Source organism: Theropithecus gelada, chromosome 12 (assembly GCF_003255815.1).
Source record: "Theropithecus gelada isolate Dixy chromosome 12, Tgel_1.0, whole genome shotgun sequence".
Taxonomy (NCBI): Eukaryota; Metazoa; Chordata; class Mammalia; order Primates; family Cercopithecidae; genus Theropithecus; species Theropithecus gelada.
In genome coordinates this window covers 110,345,289-110,366,958 of record NC_037680.1, presented here as the reverse complement: position 1 = coordinate 110,366,958, position 21,670 = coordinate 110,345,289, and the positions used below count along the sequence as shown (strand labels likewise).

At 49.9% G+C, this 21,670-nt stretch overlaps 1 protein-coding gene across 1 annotated transcript in view; it reads right to left on the bottom strand.

Moving 5' to 3' along the window:
- The window catches only part of MROH2A (maestro heat like repeat family member 2A), a 59,239-nt gene that overhangs the window by 12,833 nt on the left and 24,736 nt on the right, over nt 1-21,670 (bottom strand). The window contains exons 13-31 of the mRNA XM_025405036.1: nt 20,936-21,055; nt 20,518-20,628; nt 18,491-18,638; nt 17,316-17,356; nt 16,614-16,755; nt 16,263-16,315; nt 15,699-15,806; nt 13,280-13,399; nt 12,961-13,083; nt 11,582-11,734; nt 9,959-10,081; nt 8,917-8,996; nt 7,117-7,225; nt 6,218-6,313; nt 3,698-3,802; nt 2,452-2,575; nt 1,808-1,926; nt 1,109-1,261; nt 522-676 (exon numbers count right to left, since the gene is read on the bottom strand). Of these exons, the coding sequence (XP_025260821.1) occupies nt 522-676; nt 1,109-1,261; nt 1,808-1,926; nt 2,452-2,575; nt 3,698-3,802; nt 6,218-6,313; nt 7,117-7,225; nt 8,917-8,996; nt 9,959-10,081; nt 11,582-11,734; nt 12,961-13,083; nt 13,280-13,399; nt 15,699-15,806; nt 16,263-16,315; nt 16,614-16,755; nt 17,316-17,356; nt 18,491-18,638; nt 20,518-20,628; nt 20,936-21,055 (2,183 nt within the window). The remainder of the gene's footprint in view (nt 1-521; nt 677-1,108; nt 1,262-1,807; nt 1,927-2,451; nt 2,576-3,697; nt 3,803-6,217; nt 6,314-7,116; nt 7,226-8,916; nt 8,997-9,958; nt 10,082-11,581; nt 11,735-12,960; nt 13,084-13,279; nt 13,400-15,698; nt 15,807-16,262; nt 16,316-16,613; nt 16,756-17,315; nt 17,357-18,490; nt 18,639-20,517; nt 20,629-20,935; nt 21,056-21,670) is intronic.

The following is a 21,670-nucleotide window of genomic DNA, read 5'->3' as shown; positions in this document are numbered from 1 at the left end:
GTGCTGTTTGCAGAGAAACACCAATAAAGACGGGGTCGCTCTGCATCACTCATGGCAGCCTCCGGGGCTGGAGGTTGGGCCATTCTCCCCTTGGAGACTGGGACAAGTTGCTTCCCCTCTTAGGACACATTTTGAAAGAAATCGGGACAGCCTGGAATCTCTCCAGGGCTTGCTCAGGCCGTGGAGCCACATCCTGCAGCCGATCTGCCGGAGCTCTGTTTGCAGGGAAGGAAAGAGCTGCTCTGGGAGAATGAACTCCACAGACACTGCCCCAGGCATGTGGGGAGCTACGGGTCCAGATTCCAGCTCCATGTGGTGATATTCTACAAGCCTGGGCTCTGTCAGTGGCTCATCGGAGGCTGGCACCTCCTGCAGGAGGTACAGGTAGAGGGCTTCGACCTCCTTCAGGGCGGGGCAAGGTACTGCCTGAGGCTCCAGGCTTCTGGGATACATCAGGGTGGCAAGTTTGGCATGGTCCAACTGGCACAGGAGGCCGGGGCCGCCTCCTCTAGGACACCCACCTCTCCATGGGCAGGGGCTGCCTCAGGAGCGATGTGAGGATGGTCTCCTGGTGATGGTGCGCCAGCAGCAGGATGCCTTCAATGAGAAGGCGCCGCACCTCCGGGTGGTCCACCACTGGCAGGTGCACCAGGATGGCGCTCAGGATCTCGGCCACCTAGGTAGGGGTGGGGCATCACCAGGGGGCAGCCCAGGCCCCCATGGCCTCCTGCACTAACCCCATGACATGCCTCTGCTCCACGGACTCTGGCCCATTTGGACAATGGGCAGGTTAAACACCCAGCACCTTCTCTAGTGCATCCTCTGGTCTCTGCCTCAAACTCATTTTCACAGGCTTTCAGTGCAGGAGGTGGTGTGCTCTGGGGAGCAGAGCCTGGACCTCCAGGTCAGCGTGCACTTAACTAACGAGGCTACCTTCAACACACTTCTTTCTGGTTCTAGAACTCTGTTTCCTCCTCCTCTTTAGCAGCCAGGGGTTGGGGGAGGCACTCTCAGTGAGTGCTAGTGAGGCCCTCATCCTTCCCTCTCATCTGGGCACACCAGGCAGCCCCAGCCCCACTCTCTGCTGGCCCTGCCGCGGCTCTGCCACCTTGTCCTCCAGCTCCTTGGCCCGCATCTGGAGGAAGGAGCCTATCCAGGTGACAGAGGCCTTGTCGTGCTGCAGGTCCATGGCCCCAATGTTCTCGCAGAGCTTCTGGATGAGCGAGACCACCTCATCGCAGTTAAACTCCGTGCAGACCATCTAGGAGCAGAGTGGGTGACTCCCCTGCCCTCCCCTGCCACTCCATGACTGCTGACACTCCCTCCTCCTCTGCCCCACCCCATGGCCCCACTCCAGGCTCCCATCCTCTCTCAGACCATGGCCATGGCCTCCTCTCCTGGGCTGAGCCAGAAGGGGCCTGGTCCCCTGAAGTCCCCAGCCCCTGTTTGGGTGGCTCTCCAGGCACTTCATCACTGTGCCATGAGCCTGCCCACGTGCCCACACCACGTGCAGGGCCCATCCAGATCATTCCCATGGCCCTTTCCACACCCAGTGTGGCACATCACAGAGACAGGGAGAAGACAGCAAGGCAGATTAAGCACCTACTGTGTGCCAGAGACACAGTAGGGACCTGAAATACTGCAGGCCCTTTCAACACAGAGGGCAAGAGTTGGGCCAAAAGCCGTGGAGGCCGAGACCCCAGAGAACTTGGGCTGTGCGGCCAGCCCGGGAAGGCCCCCCTCCCTGAGAGACGGCCAAGGGCCACAAGACCAGCCTGGCAGCCCAGGCAGGCTCCCCGGCTGTCACCTTGGCGATTCTGGAGGATGCACAGAAGATCTTCTCCACGTCTGTGCTCTGGGTGTCCCCCTTACATTTCTCAAGCTCCTTCTCCTTGGAAGAGCCCCATAAGGAGCAGGTCTGGCTTGCTGTTGGGAATACAACTTCAGAAATGACCAGCAGGGACAAAGGGCCTGGCCACCTCCACTTCGTGGCTACCTCCTGCCCTGGCTTTGCAGGCCTGAGCCCCCCTCCAGCATATGAACATCCCAGGAGTTCTGACCTTTGCTCTCACTGGTCCTTCCCTGTGGCGGCCTCTGCCCGCACCACCGCTCCACCCTGCTCAGAGGCCTGCTCTCCCTTGAACTCAGCTCGGGCCAGCTCTGTCACATGTTTGGCATCTGGGAGCTGACTTTCTCCCAGCCAGGCCCTCAGTGCCCAGCACTTGCCCTCCGGGGTCAATCCGGGCTAATGAACCTCTCCTTCTGGAAGCTTCCACAGCCTGTTGGTGAACTCTCCCCTCACTGCTCCCTCTGATGGTCACCTTTGTTTGTTTCCATGCCTGCCTGCACAGAGGCCACGCTTCCCTCCAGGGCTGGCCACAGTGCACACTCCTGGAGTCAGCCCTCTCTCCCTCCCAGAGGGGCTGGTCCTCATGTCCTGCCCTCTCATACCGTGAAGATCTAGCAGGCTGGACAGGACATTCATTGAGGCCATGCGGGTTCCTTGATGGGCATCACAGGTACACGGGGCGATGAGTCCGACCATTGTGCCAAACTGCCCCATCTTTAGGGGGATCTGAGGGACAGGACACCACGGGGCTCACACCTCTGTGCTCTCATGCACACCTTTTGCTGCCCAGGGGCAGCGTAAAGGGCGACTTGAGAGGGCAAACCCTGCTCTGAAAACATCCATTTGGGGAAGGGGAGGGTGCCACTGCCTGTACCCTGCCCAAGCACCAGCCTCCCCTGCCCACAGGTGGGTCCCTGGAGGCCGAGTAGCCTGGAACTGTGCACCCCGGCTCAGGACTCCCTCCGACTCAGCTCTGCTCAGTTCACAGCTCTGAACTTGGGCCCAGTTGTTCCTGTAACAAACCCTGGGGATCAAATCAGAGCTTCCTGCTCACTGACTGAGCAGCCTAGGCAGGGTACTCTTCCTCTCAGTCTCATGTTTCCTGTCTGCACAGTGGAGATGATGGTGGCACCTCCTCTTGCAGGGAATGTCATGAGAGCCCAGATGAAGCCGTCCACACAGCCTCTGGCATCACATGTTGCTGAGTGTTGGTCTTGGCCCCTGCCTCATTTTGCTGAGCCTTCATCCCCACCTCCATCCAGGTGCCCAGGACCAGGGTCCTGCCCAGCCCACTTCTCTCCCCGCACCTCCCAAGACCAGATACCTATCCCTGCACCCCAGACCCTGACTCCATGGTCTTCCTGCCACAGCCATCCTGAGGACAAGACAGTCAAACAGCATGGAGCCAAAAAATGTAGAAAATTAAGTCTCATCAGGCTGCGTCAGATGGTCAATCAGTAAACACTACATCGTTCTAGACGTTGTAAGGGTTGTGGTACTTGTCAAGCTTTGCAAAATTTATGATTTAGCAGCACTTGATTTTCTCAAAGTAAATATTCACTTTCCTAACCAATGTGGGGTTCATAAGTATGTATCATTTTTCTTAAAAAGGGCTCTCACCACTACAGAAGCCACAGGACCCACAAATCCTGGAGCTCTGCCAACCACAATCCCACCCTTTCCCTCCCTGACCCAGCCCAGGGTACTAGGTCATCGCAGCCTCTCCCAAGGGACCCTCTGGGGACAGAACTTGATTTCATAAGTGTTCCCTCATCTTCCAGATAGAGATAGGAATTTTTCTGTGCATTTCGGAGCAGCAGGCTGGGGGTTGGGGATTCCTGGACTCACGCAGACAGCAGTGCTATGGACATAGATCCGCATGAGATAGAGATGGAGGTTCATGGCCTTTTCCCGCTCCCATTCTTTCTCCGACAAGATCCACTTTTCCAGAAGCTATGGGTAGAGCCCAGAACACCAAAGTGGGTGTTAAAATCTTGGGGCCAGCCCTTTCCTGGCCAGCTTTTGCCCGCCTCACCCTCCCACTCAGATTGACTTTCAGTGTTTCCTTGTGGTTCTAGACAGGCCCCATTGTGAAGGGAGATGAGGCTGTAGACAGGCAAAGAGCATCCCCAGCATTCTCACCAGGATGGTGCTTGACTGTTGCATTTGGCCTGGCTCCAAATGTCTGCCTATAATGAAGGGCCAGGAGCACAGCCCACCATGCACTCCAGATGGCTCCAGAGGCCATTCTGATAGAAAAGTTCATTTTAGAGCAAATCACATTACCATAGATAAACAAGATCATGTCATCACAATAAGGGTCGGTTGGTCAACCAGACATAATCCTAAATGTTTATGCACCTAATAACATAGCTAAATAATACATGAAGCAAAAAATGAAAGAACCGAAAGAGGAAATAAACAAGTGCACACTGTTAGTCAGAAATTTCAGTGCCTCTTTCTCAATAATTGATAGAACAAAAAGACAGAAAATCAAAAAGAAGATAGAAAACCTGAAAAATACTACTAACCAAGTTGACCTAAAAGACATTTTGAAACACTACACTTAACAACAGCAGAATATTTTTCAAATACACATGAAATATTTACCAAGATAGATGGTATCTGGGCAACAAAATAAATCTCAGTCAATTTAAAAGGATTTAAAATATGGGATTTAAGTATGTCATCAGACAACAATGCAGTTAAATTAGGAATTCAAACCAGAAAGATTCTGGGAAACCCCCAAATATTTGAAAATTTCTAAATAACTTGCAGGTCAAAGAAGAAATCATAAGGGAAGTTTAAAATGTTTTGAACTGAAATAAAATTAAAACACAATGTATCAAAACCTGTGAAATGCAGCAAAAAAAAAAAAAAAAAAAAAAGCAAAATCTAGGGACTTACTATCTGATCCAGATTTTAAGGCTTGTTATAATATAGTAATCAAGACAGTGTGGTATTGGTGTACCATAGACAAACACATTGATAAAGCCAAATAAATGTCCAGAAATAGACCCACATATACAGAGCCCTTGATTTTCAACAAAGGCGCATAGGTAATTCAAAGGAAAAAGGGCAGTCCTTTCAACAAAGTGTGCTAAAAGAGTTGGCTATCCATGGGCAAAAAATTAAAATACACTTTGACCTGTACCTCAGACCATACAAAAATTAACTCAAAATATATCATAGACCTAATCATAAAACCTGAAAATACCAAACTTCTGGAAGAAAACATAGGAGAAAATCTTTGGAAGATTTCTTAGATTTGACACCAAAAGCATGATCCATAAAAGAAAAAAAGATAAATTAGACTTCGTCGAAACTAAAAACTTCTGCTCATTAAAAGATATTGGGAAATTGGCTGGGCGCGGTGGCTTACGCCTGTAATCCCAGCACTTTGGGAGACCGAGGTGGGCGGATCACAAGGTCAAGAGTTTGAAACCATCCTGGCTAACACAGTGAAACCCTGTCTCTACTAAAAAATACAAAAAAATTAGCCAGGCTTGGTGGCGGGTGCCTGTAGTCCCAGCTACTCAGGAGGCTGAGGCAGGAGAATGGTGTGAACCCGGGAGGTGGAACTTGCAGTGAGCCGAGATCACGCCATTGCGCTCCAGCCTGGGCAACAGAGCGAGTCTCCATCTCAAAACAAACAAACAAACAAAAAGATAATGGGAAATCAACAAAAAGGCCACAGGCTAGGAGAAAATATTTGCAAATCATATATCTGTTGGGTTGTATCCAGAATATGTAAAACCTGTAAAAAGTTCCATAAAAAGAAAGCAAACAACCCAATTTTTAAAAACCTATCCAGTACCCTTCAAAAGTGCCAAGGTTATGAAAGACAAAGAAGGACTGTGAAGCTGTTCCAGACGAAAGGAGAACAAAGAGACCTGATGGGTAGATGCAGTGCCTAATCTGGACTGGATCCTGGATCAAGGAGAAAACAGCTCTAAAGGACATTATTGGGGCAACTCGTGAAATTTGAATATGGGCCATTAGTTTTAATACGTGTATTGTGTCAGCATTAAATGTCTTGAATTTGATCATGGCACTGTTGTTTTATAAGAGAGTACTGTTACTTTGGATGTCTGCAGCTATCCATGGTTCAAAAGATGTATGTGTATGTGGAAGGAGACAGAAGAAAACTGAGAAAGAAAATGTGACAAAGTATTAAGAACTCTGAATCTGCATGAAGTGCATCTTTGCACTACCCTTGCAAATTTTTAGCAAATCTGGAATTTTATAAAAATGAAATCACTAAAACAATGTTTCATGCACTCCCCTGTTCCCCACAGTCTGGCCCTCAGGCCAGCTGCTGGGGAGGAGTGGCTATCCCTGGCTCTGGCCTGCCGCCAGGCAACTCACCTGCACCATCTCCTGCAGCCCCCTGGGGTCCAGCTGCCTCTGCAGGAGGCTCTCCATCAGCCACTCCAGGGAGCTCAGGGCATTTGCATACAGGGTCTACAGCCAAGAGGGAGAGAGAGAGATAGGCGGCAGTGAGGGGCACCCACAACCCCCCTCCCTGCAGGGAGTCCATGCCAGGGAGGCGTCTGGCAGTCATCCACTAACTTCTGCTCAGTCTGAGCTCTTGACACTCATTTTCTCTAGTGAAGTACAAGACAACCATTTAAGAGGAATTCACTTTACAAAGCAGGATACTGGACTCCTGGGGCCCAGTTCTGATTCTTCATCCAGGGCCAGTCCCTTGAGGCAGGGATACCTGTCCACAAAAGATTCCTTCTCCTTTTCCACAGTGTTTTCAGGGAAACAGCCATCCCGTCAGGGACTACATTTCCCAGGACTCCTTGCATGGGTGGAGCCATGTGACTGTGTTCCAGCCAACAGAAGGAGGGCAAAATGGCTCTCAAGCCTTCCCTAGACTTTCTCTTCCTTCTCTCTAGGCTGGGTATCAATACCCATTGATTGGGACCTTGGGATTCATGCACTGAGGATAGGCAGGAGGTCTCCGCCAGCCTGGGTTCCTGAGTAATTGCACAAAGCAGCTCCATTTCCAATCCCATTGACAATTGGGCTTGACTTGACTTGGTTAATAAATAAACTTTTATGTTGTTAATCCACTAAGATTTCAGGGTTTATCTGTTTCAACAGCTAGCATTACCTTACATTTGCTGATAGAGCTCGCTACACTCTGCTGCCTCTAAACACTCGAGGGTGGTTCAGGAAGGTGGACTCTCAGCATGGCCCATGTTAATGTTAACTTCCAGGTCCTGACCCAGCAAATGAGGCATCCCAGAGGGACCTACCTTAATGGACTCATTGTCCTCTCCTGGGAGTTGGAGAGAAATTACAGAATGTATGCTGATATCCATTAGCTCACTGTTTTCTTCTGTGGAGTAGAAAGGCTTCAGCTTGCTGGGGAAAGAAGCAGTGACAAGAGAGGAACAGTCACTGGGGAGTTGAGCTTCTGCTGCCCCACTGCCCAATCTGGACACAGAAACATGTCCTAGAAGAGGAAGAGCCCGACTTCTCCAGTTGGAGGCTCTGGCAAGCATCCCTCCCCAGGAGCCCTGGCTCTGACCAGTAACCAGTGTCCAGTGACTCTCGCCTGTGATTGAAGGGGAGATGCAGGGGTTCAAGGCCATCTCTCCTATCTGCTGTTGCCTACTCTGAACCTATTAATCTGCTCAGAAACATTCCATTGCTCCTTGCCAACTACAACCATGGAATCTGACCTCCCAGACTGGTGCTTGTCCAGGGGCTTTCACATGTAATGCTTGGACCACCACCACCGTGGCAGCAGCAGCTTCATCTTGGAGTTTATGAGAAACACAAATTCTATGGCCCCAACCAAGACCTGCTGAATCAAAAATTCTGGGGGTGGACTGCAGCCATCTGTGTTTTAATAAACCCTCCAGAGGTAGTTGCTAGCGATTGGTGCATGCTAGCTCATTCTCCTTCTAGCCCCTTCATCAATAATTCTCAAGCTTGATGCATATTAAAGACACCTCAAGGATTTTTTAAGGACCCCCAGAGACCCTGTCCAAGCCCCAGGATCTGGAGTGGGACCTGGATATCCATACTGTTAAAAGTTCCCCATGAGTTCTATTGTGCCCCCAGAGTTGAGAGCCACCATCCTACTTTAAACTCCTGTTCCCCCAAAGTGTCTTGTATTGCACTCTCCTAGGAAGCCCCAAGTCCAGTCATTCTGCCTAAGCCCAGGTCAAAAGCCAAATGTCAACTCTGCACCAAGTCTTTTGATAGCTCCTTTTGTATAAACTGAGTTGCATTTTGTTAGTAGCCCCTTTTTTTTGTTCTCAGATTTTTTTTTTTGTTGGTGTGTGTGGGGGTTTATCTGCAAACGCAGTCCTATTAGTCGGCGTTGACCTATAAGTCTGTTTGTATGTGTCTGTCTTATCTCTTAAGTCCTTAAAAGGCTGGACTAGGTCTTATGTTATCTGTGTCCCTTCAGTACTCAGCACATAATTGTGCTTAGTTGATGTTCATGACATTTATTTTAAAATCTGCCTGTTGGATGCAGCTTAAAGCATCAGATAGTTCTGCTGTGAGCCTAAGTAATGAATCTTCCCCTGTAGAGGAGGTATTCTTAGAGATGAGCCAACCTCTTTAAATACTAATTTGATAAATCCATAACTTCTTCCCCTTTCCCCCTCCCCACCAGTGGATTGGCATCTCCAGGAAGGCAAGTCTTGGGCTTTAGATCATTTTGTACCAATGGTATCAACAAATAGTTGACTGAGCCCTTCAACTCATTGACTAAGCCTGACTCATCTTGAAGGATGCCTGCAATGCTCTTCAGTGTTATCACTGTTATTTTGCTCAAAATATCCCCAATCAATGGAAGAGCAGCCCACCCACGTGCCATAAATCCAACTTGAAATCCTGCTGAGAATTATAGAAAGGAGTGGCCGAGGCTGACCCCCATCTTCTAGGCTGGCCCATTGCCCTGGGGAGCCACCAACTGAGACCCCTGCTACAGAGGCAGGAGAGGAAAGAGGAGGCACAACCCCTGAAGGAGCACCAAGGAATGGTCTTGAACTTTTCCCCACCCCTTGGGATGGGGTGCGGGTGGGGGCCCAGCTCACCTCAGGTGTGAGAGGGCCTCCATCGCCAAGGCTCGCACTGGAGAAACCAGGTTGTCAGTCGGTTCTGCCTCAATGACCGCCTGCCCAACACAAGTAGGGGGTGGTAGCTTTTGGTGACCATGATGGCAGCAGCACTCGCCAGTGTCAGCATGAGAAAGACCTGGCACTTCCCAAAGCATCTAACACCCCACATCTCTTTCATTCTTTTTAGGACCATTTGGCTTTTGGCATCTTAGGGGAGGCAGCAGAGAGGGAGTAAGGCCCAAAGTGGTCCTGGGCTCCCAGCTCGGGTTGCTCATCTACTTGCTGTGTGCCCCTGGGCCAGCACTTCCTCTGCCTGAGCCCAAGTTCCCTTCTCTGTAAAACAGGACCTGGAGACCCATTTTACAGGGCTGCTCCAGGCTAGCATGAAAGTACAGGTCCAAAGCTCCTGGCCAGTGAGAGCCAAATAAATCCCATTTCCTCCTCACTGCCTTCTGTTCCACCCAATCTCATGTCCCTCAAGGGCCACTTCCAGCACAACCCAAGCAGCTTTGAGGGGCCAAGGCATTGGCAATGACATGAGTGGGGAGGCCTGGGGATGAAGGACATTGGCGGCCCCATAGGCTCCATCAGCCTTTGGACAGTGAACATGTTCTTTGTCTTACATCCTTCTGTGCATCCTTCAGGGCTTCACTCTAAGTCCTGCTTCCAGCAGATCCCTGCCCCTAAGGCCCTCCCACGGAGACACGGGGAAGCTACAGCTAAGCCAGCCCAGGGAATCTCTGTCTATCAGGCCTGAACCAGCTGCCCTGGGCACCGCAGGACCCAAGACAGCCAGAATCTGCCACCCTGTTTCCAAACAGTTGACTGGCTGTGAAACCCTTTATCAGATACAAAAATCATTCTCAGAACTCCTACAGTTAGGTCAAAGCAGAGCCAAGACAGGGAAGGGCTTCAGAGAGCTCTGCAGATGCCCTCGGGAACTTTGAAAACCTCTCACCACAGGGAGTTAGACCCCAAAACCAGGACCAGGACCAAGGAGGTGCCTCATCCAGCTTACCACTATGATGCTGGTAAGAGTCGTCTTCTGGGCAAAGTGAAAGTCCTCCAGGTCCTTGATGTTGTTGATGGCCTTGGTAACCTGCACAACACTCTTCATGAAGGCCATTTTGAGACAGATGTCCTGAGCCCAGAAGGGGGAAAGGAGGGAGAGAATGTTTGTGAGCAGCCCCAGAAGAATCCAAGATGCAGCCTCTGCTCCTGGACTCCCTCTGCTCAGAAGAAAGCATTCAATGTTGAATGCTCTGAGAGATGGGCAGCCTCACTGTGTCCTTTGACCACATGAATGGAGCACCTGCCACATGGCAAGGCCACAGGCACATGGCGGGGATCCGAGGTGAGGTGCAGCACCTGTGTCCACACGTGATATACTTTGGCTGTGTCCCCATTCAAATCTCAACTTGAATTGTATTTCCCAGAATTCCCATGTATTGTGGGAGGGACCCAAGGGGAGGTAATTGAATCATGGGGGCCGGTCTCTCCCATGCTCTTCTCATGATAGTAAGTCAGTCTCACAAGATCTGATGGGTTTTTCAGGGGTTTCCACTTTGGCTTCTTCCTCATTTTTCTCTTGCTGCTGCCATGTAAGAAGTGCCTTTTGTCTCCCACCATGATTCTGAGGCCACCCTAGTCATGTGGAACTCTAAGTCCAAGTAAACCTCTTTTTGTTCCCAGTTTCAGGTATGCCTTTAGCAGCATCATTAAAACGAACTAATACACCACGGAAGATGCCACCTTCCCAAGCCTCCTGAGGGCAGCAAAGCAGCTAAGGGGCCACCTTCAGTGACCAGGGGCCCTGAGCCCTATGTGTCACCATAGAGGCAGGAGAGGTTATTGAGAAAATGCTTGCTTTTACATGGATGAACCTTGAGAACATTATGATAAACAAAATAAGCCAGACATACAAGGACAACTATCATATGATTGCACTTAGATGAGGTACCTGGACTAGTCAAAGCCACACAGACAGAAAGAGTAAAGGTGGTTGCCAGGGCTGGGGGGAGAAGGGAATGGAGAGTTGGTGTTGAATGGATATAGGATTTTGGTTTTGCAAAATGAAGAATTCTGGAGACAGATGGTGGTGACAGTTGCACAACAACGTGAATGTACCTCATGCCATTGAACTATACGCATTCTTAAAATGGTTATGATGGTAAACTTTGTTATGTGTTTTTTGCCACAGTTTTAAAAAATAAAAACAATTTTTGCTTTATTCTCTGTGTTTTCCCCTCCTTGCCATTCCAAGAAAATAGCCAGTCCCTTTGCATGTCTTTGAAGGCAACCCCACCTCTTGTTCCTTATGAAAGAGTCTGGGTCAGTGTCAGGGAGGGCCAGAGGCAAGGGCAGAGGGAGTGGGAAAGGCTGGGATGAGGTGGGGCTCATCTTGTGGCTTCTGGGGACCCCACCAGCACTCTGGAAGAGGGGCTATCCTCACCCCCCACCCCCATGCATGCCACCAAAGCACAGAGAACAGCACATTTGGGCAATGGGCTTCCCACATGCTGGGCATCAGGTAGGATGCCTGGATGTCCCCTGGGTAGGGATGCAGGTGCCCAGAGAGTGGCAGAAGACTACTCCCCACCAGCCTGGTCCAGAAGACATCCCCCCAGGCAGATGGGGCTACCTGGCAGCTGCTGACGTAATGGTGAATGATCTTAGCGGTGATGGGGCTGTCCACGAGATTGAGGAGCAACTGGGGGTGGCAGTAGGAGGCCACGCAGCTATACATCACCATGAGGGCACTTTTCACTGTCTCCCGCCTCCAGGGGTGGTCCTTCTACAAGGCCAAAGAGAAAAAGAACCACTGGGGGCGGCAGGGGCTGCTCCAGATGCAGGTGATGGTCTCTGGCCACACGACCAAAGGATGCGTCAAGTCAGCTGGCGGTGCTTCATCTGTTTTCTGGGTGTGTGAAATGTTCATTGTCTTTTCATGCATAACATTCATTCACTCGATGCATCTTTATTGAGCATTTACTAGACACCGGGCACTGTGCATGCAGTAGTGAGCAAGACAGACCAGGGCCATAGACGCCCAGACCAGCCTAAACAGAGGCTGCTTGCACACCTCATACCTTCCCTACCAGGCACCGGCTACGGGCCAGGCACACATGAGGCTGGAGATCCAGCAGGAACCGACAGCCTCCACCTTGCCCTTGCGGTGCTCACATCCTCAGAACAATCTCTGAGTGGGAGGAGATGTTAGAGGCCACCAAACCCACTGTGGATGGGGAGCAGAGGCCCCGGTGCCCTGCCAGACTGAGTAGAAATCCAGGTGTCAGGTCCTCTTTGCAGAAAACCTGGAAAGAAGCCTGGGACACTCTCAATTCTCTACATCCAAACAACCAGACCCCAGGGCAAGGGTTCCTAGTCAAGGGCAAAGCCTGAGGCATGGGTGATGGTTTCAGATGGTTTCCCACTAGGAGCTCAGCCAGCTGGTGAGACCATCTCCTGTGGCAGGGAGGGGCGGCCTCCAGAGGATGGAGCCATGGGCTGTCTGGGTCCAAATTCTGGCTTCACCAGTGAACCAGCCTCATGCCTATGGACAAGCTTCAGTGTTCTCACCCTGCAACGGTGGGTTAGAGCCCCTCCATCCCAGCACCGTCCATTCACTGAGGCAGAGCTCCCAGTGCCAGGCACCCATGGAGCACTACCTGAACAGCTTCTTCAGATCCTGTGGGTCTGGGTGGGGCATGGGACTCTGTATTTCCAATCAGCACCCAGGGAGCCCCCACTGCCAGTCTGAGAACCCCACCATGAGTAGCAAGGGGCTGGGACTCCATGACAGTATCTGGGTCCTAGAAAGGCCCACCCTGCATTTTTAAGATGATTCAATAGCAAAAGCTCTGTCCAGGAGGTCTCAGACTAAATGTCTCAGCCATTGTGGTGACAGGAGACCCTGTGGGAGGTAAGTTTCCTACTGAGATCTAGAAAGGACCTTGGTCAGTGCCTAGAGCACTGTGCGAAGAGATCCCAAGACCCAGTTGTGGAGGGAAGGTTCCCTACCCGCCAAGCACTGATCTGCCAGGACTGCTCTGACTCCTGAATCCTGTCCTCGAAGTCATGAAGCACATTCAGCACCGTTTTTACCTGGCCCCGGGCGCACAGGCCAAAGCACAGAATCACACCCTGCAGGGAGACCCAGCCAGCCAGGGTGAGGGCAGGGGCCAGTGGGCAGAGAAGGATCCCACACACACACATGCAAGGCACACACGCATGTACACACACGCACACACCCACAAAACACATGCAGCCACATGAACACACGTGTCCCCAAGGGTCCAGAGGCATCTGGTGGACAGGAGGGGGCTGCAGGCACCCTCACCTCGCTGTCGAAGTCATTGCTGTAGTCCGTCTTGTACAGCAGCTCCAACAGCAGGACCTCCACCTTGCTGGCCTCCAGGCCTGTGGCCAAGGTGAAGCCCAAGGCCCGGTACAGAAAGCCCTGGAGAGGCAGAAGGGAGGAAGGAGCTCAGGCCTCCCTACAGCCAGCCTTCAGGGGGTGCTGTTGTAGACAGTTTGCTTCATATTCTTCAACTTTTTAAAAATGTGCAGAAGATACTTGCACACACGTTTATAGCGGCACAATTCACAATTGCAAAAATGTGGAACCAGCCCAAATGCCCATCAATCAACAAGGGGATAAAGAAACTGTGATATATATATATATTCATATATATTTATATATTCATATATATGAATACTACTCAGCCATAAAAAAGAATGAATTACTGGCATTTGCAGTAACCTGGATGAGATTGGAGACTATTATTCTAAGTAACTTAAGAATGGAAAACCAAATCTTGTATATTCTCACTCACAAGTGGGAGCTAAGCTATGAGGATGCAAAGGCATAAGAATGATACAATGGACTTTGGGGACTCAGGGGGAAAGGGTAAGAAGGGAGTGGGGGATAAAAGACTACAAAATGGGTGCAGCGTATACTGCTTGGGTGATGCATGAACCAAAATCTTGCAAATCCCCACTTATTCATGTAACCAAAGACCACCTGTTCCCCAAAAACCTATGGAAATAAAAAATTAAAAAATAAATAAATAAAATAAATGTTCAGGTTATTCTGGGAGGTCAGGCTATATAAGGGCAGGCATGTTATATGTGTTAAAGGGGGAAGTGTAAATTTGTTCAACTCCTGTGTAAGTTGAACCAATTTACACTCCTGCCAACAAATCTAAGCGCACCAACTTCTCCACCTACTCCCCAACATAGGTCATGATCAGAGAGAACTGGAACATTCTCACTGTGATGTGTTTCTTTGATTATCAGTTGTGCCAATTATCTTTTCATATTCTCATGATTCATTATAATTCCTTCAGTTTCTGGTTATATTCTTTTTCCCATCTTTTAGTGGGTTTTTTCTATTTGTAAGAATTTTGTTTTATATTTGGAGACATAATAAGAACAACCATCCATATTTCATTAAATCCTCACCATGACTCCATAAAGTAAATATTTTTGTTTTTGGAGATGAGAAAACAAACAGGAAGTAGTAGCAGCACACAAAAAAATGTTAATATCTGTAAAGTTTACCTCTTTTCTCCTGTCTTTCTTGGTTTCTTTGCAAGCATATAAAGGCTATTCCACGTTAAGATTATAAAAATATCCATCACTATATTCTAGTTGTTCCATGGTTCTATTTTATTTTGTACACTTAAGTCTTTGATCTGTTGTGGAAGAACATATTCTTCCTTAATGTGCTTTTTTCACTTTATTGTATTATTTTTAGCACAAGGTTTTAATTTTCATGATATCCACTTTATTTCTTTGTGTCACTTGTGCTTTTTGGTGTCATCTCTAAGAAGGTTTTGCCTAACCCAAGGCCACAAGATTTATCCTGTGTTTTTCTATAATTTTATAATTTTAGTTCTTTTATTTAGGTCTGTGATTCATTTTGATTTAGCTTTATGTATGGTGTGAGGAAGGTATCCAATTTCATTCTTTTACATGTGGATTTCTAGTTATCCTAGCACTATTTGTTGAAAAAAACTATTCTTTCCCCATTGAATTGTCTTGGCACCCTTCTTGAAAATAAATTAACCATAAATGTGAGAGTTTATTTCTGGACTCTCAATTCTATCAATCTGTATGTCTATCCTTATGCCAGAATCTCACTATCTTGTTTACTGCAATTGTGTAGAGTTTTACTGCACTTGTGTAAGAAGTTGAAATTGAGAAGTTTGAGTCCTCCAACTTTATTCTTCTTTTCATTATAATTATGTTGGCTATTCAGAGCCCCTGGTATTTCCATATAAATTTTAGGATCAATTTGTCAGTCTCTGGAAAAAAAAAAAAAAAAAAAAAGAAGAACAACTAGCTTGGATTGTGATAGGGGTCATGCTAAAACTGAAGATAAATTTGGAGAGTATCGCCATTTGAACTATAGCATCTTTCAATCCATGAACATGGGGTGCTTTCTACTTATTGAGACCCTCACTGATTTCTTTCAACATTTTAGAGTTTTGTAGCAATGTGGTATAGTTTTGTGTTTACAAAGAAACATACACATGTGATTGCTAATCAGAATCTGGAGGATCAACAAAACAAAACAAAAAAACAAACCAAAACCAAAACTAAAACCACCAATCTAGACCACCCTCCTCTCCTCCCAGGACCCTGTGAACAGCCACAGGTCCAGCTGATCTCACACACACAGTGTGATCCTCTCCACTCCATCATCCCTGGAGTCTCCTCCCTGTCCAAATTCTCCTGTCCCTGTGAAGACAAACCTTCTCCAGAGAGGGGCTGTCAAAACTCGCAATCTGGTTGTTCAGCTCTTTGCTCAAGCGCAGGCTCCAGCTAGACCCCCGGGTCTTCTTGAGGGAGTTTCGCAGAAACTGCAGAGGAACAAGACATTGGTGGGAAGGGACAAAGGCCTTCATCCCCGTTCTTGCCTGGGCTCTGGGAATGCTACGTGACCTTGAGTAGTGACTTGCCCTCTCTCACTTCCCTTGCCTACATCTCCAGATCACGAAGTCCATAGATCCCTGATCCAGTGCTAATAATGTTCTGTAGGTCTGAGGAATGGCTGTGGCTCTGGGGGCTAACAGAAGGGGTGTCACTCCCTGCTCCCCTCCTGGGCACCTGGCTCTTGGGATGGAAGGTTCTCTCAGTTCTCCCCTGGGGATAGACACAGCTATAGACTTTGAAACTCCCAAGTCTTCTCTGACAGAAGGAGAACATGTCCTTTAGGAGCTTCTAAACTCCTCACGTGCCCAGCCCACCAAATGCCTTTCCATCTACTCCCATCCTTCTCCTCCTCCCAGGCCTCAGCAAACTTGTTACCCTTTTACCTGAATCAGCTTGTCTTCCCAGGCTTTCTGATCCCAAGTGAACTCAGTATGTTCTGCAGGAACACATGCATGGTCACACATGCCACTTTCTTCCACTGCTCCCCTGAGCCTGGTATTCGAGGCCCTCTATGCCTCCTTGGCGTGGCATTTGAGGCCCTCCATGGGTGAACCCATCACACATTGCATTGCCCTCCTCACCTTCCCAAGCTGCTCAACTAGTTCTCAGGACAAACGTGTGCTGTGTGGGTCGACTGTGAGCCTCAGCTCTTGTTATTCAACTCATGTGATTAGAACCCCAGCATGTACACGGATTGGAGGGTTGGCTTGGGATGGGCTCCCCAGGCACCTCACCTTCCAGGTACCGGACCAGTAGCGGAATCTCCAGCTCCCACATGTTGGCCATGGAGGGTGCGATGCTCTGGCTCAGGGTCCTCAAGAGGTTGAGCATGGCTATCCCACGACCCTCCCCCTTGTAAGGTGATGACATCAGCACCTGGAGGGCACCAAGACTCCAGTGAAGTAGCACCTGAGCACCTCGCTCCCTGTCTTGGAGCTCATTGTCCTCATTTTTAAAGGGAAGAGCTGGACAGGATGGGTGGTTTTCAAATAGGGATTTCAAACAGAGAGTGCACCTGCAGAGGACACTGCAGGAAGGAGGGGGGAGGGGGGATGGGGGCCAGACCTGGGTTCCCTCCCCACCCCAGGCTTCAGTGTAATATGGATGAGGGTCCACAGTTAACATAAAGAGGAGAACTCATGGGTCCTGGACTGAGCCAACCTCCAGGGGTAGGCAGGTATTGGAGGTGTTGTGGGGATGCTTTGGGCAGAGGAATCTAAAAGCAGGTCCAGGCCAGCTCCCCAGTTATCACAAGTGCACTGCCTCTACCAAACTCGAGAGGAATGACAGGGACATGGAATGATCTGTCCTGCCAAATATCAAACTCCCTCATTGCACCCCGGCTTCCTCCTACCCCTGGGGCTCTGGGAATTAGGAGCTTAAGCCACAAGGCATGGCCTTGCCAGGCCAGGGCATGATGCAGGTCAGCCACTCACCAGGAGACGGGCCAGCAGCTTCTGAGGTGCAGGCAGGTCCACTGATTGAAGGAAATGCAACCCCAGCTGAGCCTTCCTCGCTTGTATCAGGACATGCTCCTGTGTCCCCATCTAGGAACTTTACCCTTGAAGGTGCCTCCCCAACATGATCTTGTTCCCCAAACCCCCAGAATGGAGAATGGGTTGGCACAGGGAATTTCCTAAGAATATCACTACATTTCACTTATGCTGGGAAGAGGGGAGAATCGTGCTAACGGGTTGAGGTTTAGAAGATGCTCTTTTCAGGTCATGCACATTTTGTAGTGGACACCAGGGCTTACCATGACAATGTTTTGTCTCCTACCATGAACCTGTCCTCTGCTGAGCCAAGAGTAATTAGACACTGCCCTTCTACCCACTCCTGACACTCTCCACAGGCTTTGGGAGCCAATGAGCCCATGAAAAGCAAACCAACAGCGCACAAACAAAAGGACAAAGGCAAGGCTAGGCCTGCTGAGAAGGTGCAAGTGCAGGGGCCCTAGAGAGGACTCAACCGGAATCAAGAGTGAGAGGGGCATGAGGAAGACCTCAGAGGATCGCCTGACTGGCTTGTTTAGATCAAAGTAAGAAAGCAGGCTCTGCCCTTCACTAGCCCTGGATCCTAAAGGACCCCATCAGTCACCTCCGTCACCAGTCACGCCCTTGGGGCCAGAGGTGGGAGGAAAGGGGACAGGAGCAAGCACGGTAGGTGGGCATAGTTGCTTTGAGAGCCTGGTGTTAACAGTCCCCACTCTGAGTGGACCACAGTGAGGGCAGTCTACAGAGGATGGGGTGCCTATAGTTACTGTAGCTGGCTCAGAGAAGCCAGACAGAGCAGAGGCCCAGTAAGGTCATGCATGAGAAAGGCTGGGCCAGGAGCTCCCAAGGATGGGATCTGGACCAGGGGTGTAGGCTGAGGGGACAGGACATGAGGAGTGAGCTATCCAGAAGGAAGTTTACACAATTCTAACATGTCCTAGATATGATCAGGTAGGCATTAATGTCCAGGTAGGCCTTAATAGTACTAATTTGGACTTGGATGTTTCTAGGAGAAGGGGGAATGAGGGTGGGAGGAATGTGGAGAGAGGTGGGCATTCCCAGACAAGGAGCCAGCCCACCTGCCCAATCCAACCAGCTGGCATAGGAACTTTGCCCACCTTGCCTGCTCTTGCCAGCCATGCTGACATCCACGTCCTGGCCATGCAGCTGGTGTTCTGCCAGGTTTGTGAGGCTGATACAGATAGGAGTCAAAGCTTCCATGTAGTCTGTCTCCATGATGTAGCACAGGAGCCTCACCCAAAACTCCTGGGGTGGGGGTGGGAGAGAAAGGGGCTCAGAATTAGCCCAAGCCCTGGGCCTCTAAGGAGAACGGTCAGGCTCTGCCATGGTTCCAGCCCCATCTCTGCTTCCCCAGAGGTGTCCCCTGACAGTCTCAGCCCTGAACTGGCTCCACCACCAACCCCAGTCTTTGTCAGGGGCATTTAAATGTCACCCACCCTGATGTGACAAGACAGTCTGCTACTCCCTGCTGGGGCCAGCATCCCTGTTGCCCAACTTCTATTGCTGCCAGCCTCATACAAACCGACATCCATCACACCCTCCTCATACAGGGTCCTCCCTCTCATCCCAAGTACTCTAGAAGGGCACCCTGGGCAGATGATCCAGTTGTGCGTGCCTGGTATGACGGTCAGTTTTGTGTGTCAACTTGGCTAGGCAAGAGTACCTAGTCATTCAGTCAAACACGAATCTAGGTGTTGCTATGAAGGTAGCTTGTAGGTGTGACGAAAGTGCATAATCCACAAAAAAGATTATCCTCAATAACATAGATGGGTGAAATGCCTTAAGAGTGAAACGCTGAGGTTTCTCTGAGGAAGAAGATATTCAGCCACAAGGCTGCAGCATCCACCCCTGCTTGAGTCACCAGCTTGCTGGCCCGCCACGCAGGTGTCAGACTTGCCACCCCCACAACTGCATGAGTCACTTCCTTAAAATAAATCAGACTATATATGTCTTCTACTGTGTTCTGTTTCTCCGGAGAACCCTGACTGATATGGATTCTTGGAGCTGTCTCTCCGACTTCACCCCACCATCTCCTCTCTCCCTGGGTGACCATTCAACACCCCCAACTAATTGCCATCCCTCTTCACCCCACCCCCACCCCTGGGAGTTGAAGGTGAGGTTCTTATGCTACCAACTATCAGATACAATGGCTTAACCTGTTCCAGCCAGCAGGACTAGAATCTCCCAGCTCCTGGGCTTCCCCGTAAATGGCTTAACCTGTTCCAGCCAGCAGGACTAGGATCTCCCAGCTCCTGGGCTTCCCCATAAAGACAGCATGGTGAATTACAAAGGGAATTTCAATCCTGGCTCTATTGTTTACTAGCTGTGAGGCCTTGAGCAAATTAATGAATCCCTCTGGGTCTCAGTTTCTTTATCTGCAAAATCAGGATAACAACTACCCTCTACGCGAGTAGTTGCTGGGATAATTAAACAAGATTGTGCACGTTGCACACCTAGTAGGGTATACCTGCTATATGTGGATGCCACATGGACTGTAGCTATGATGATGATGATGATGATTTCTGCAATTAAAAAAAGCTGTCGCTGGACAGGGATCATCTAGCCTGCAGCCTCACTTAGTGAATAATCATTCCCTCCTTGATGCTCTCATGGTACATTTTTCCCATCTTATTGCTATGCCACATTTTGTTGCAATTAAAAGTTGACACATTTGTTTCTCCCATAGTCTGTGAACTTCTTCCAGTCATATACTGAGTCCTCCTACTGCACACTCCTCTCTCCTGTCTTTCACAGAGTAAGAACTCGATGAATGTTTACAAAATTAAACCATGAAAGTTATTGGTCTACACACACACACACAAAGGCCTTAAAGTAATGGACACATTTCAGGTACTCGCTTAAATGATACAGATTGATACTGCCAGTCATGCTGATGTCATGCACTGCCCAGCCCCTAGGGGTACAGAGATGAAGAGTAAGTTTTCATCAAGGACCTGGCTTTGGAACTGGGTTTTGAGTAATTCCAGGCAACTGGAAGAGGAAGGTCCCTCGACACTCCAGACAGCAGGAACGGAAGAAGCAAAGAGGTGGAATTCTGGGCATGTGAGTTCACCCCTAGCCCGGCGTGGAGACCCACTGTGCGGGTGGGGCAGGGCCCACTCACGTTGGTCATCCCACTGACAGAAGAGGTGATGATCTTCACAGTGTCCATGGTGACTTTGTGGACCATCCTCTCCTCCAGGTCCCTCAGATAAAAGTTATCCCGGCGATTTGTCTGGAAGAAAGAACCAAGGGATTCCCATTTGTGGCCTGGCAGGGGCTTGCCATGTTCTCGGGTGTGGTTTCCTCACCCCCCAGGGGCTCCATGCCCAGATACTGAGTCTACAGAATGCTCAGAGCTGTGCATATATCTAGGACCCCACACATTGTCACCTGCAGGTTCACTGTGTGTCTATGAACTCATGTCGTGAACGGATACGCAGGTTCCAACACAGGTATGCCGAGTGGCATTCTCCTCTCAGCACGGTGGAAACCATTTCCAAGTCCAGCTGCTCTGTGATCTGTGTATCACGGCCACTCACCAGTTTGTAGGTGGATAAGGTCAGCTGCACAGACACGTACTTCAGGCCCCAGCCTTTGATTCTCTCCTGGTAGCCAGAGAGCGCCAACTGCCCAATGATGCGGAGAATAGCCATCCTCACCTGAGGGGACAGGACCATGGACATGCTGGGGGTTGGGGTGGGCTCCAGGGCACCCAATCCTGTGACATAGACAGCTAGAAATTGGGGGTGCTCTGGGCTAGAAGGGGCCTCAGGGGCTACCTGGTTACTGCCCACTCTGCCCACCTCCCCCTGCCTCATCCAGGGGTCCCACTCTGCAGCACGCCCACCTGGGAGCCTCATTGAGCCTTGGAAAGACACAAATCTCCCTCCCTCCCTTCCAACCTAGGCTGCTCCATTCTAGCAGCCCTTGCCGTGGGGAGCCCATCTGTTACCCTGGGCTCCCTGGGGCTTGCTCCATTGGTGAGAATCACTACATGCGGGAGATGCAGAACGAGCCTTTTCTCTCTTCTCTCCACAGCCTCCAGGTACTAAAGACAGCTCTGCCTAAATCTCTAGCCCCAATTCTCCTCCATCCCCTCTCTGATATTCCTCAAAACCGCTGTGCAGACCCTCACTACGCTGGACCTCCCTTCCCCGGCCTGTGGCCAGAACCGAGCTCCACTCCAAGGTAGATGTGGCTGCCATGGAGCCTGGGACTGTGGTCTTTGGCCTTTTGAGGGTGGGTAGAGGAGTACCCCTTAGTTGCTTTTCTCA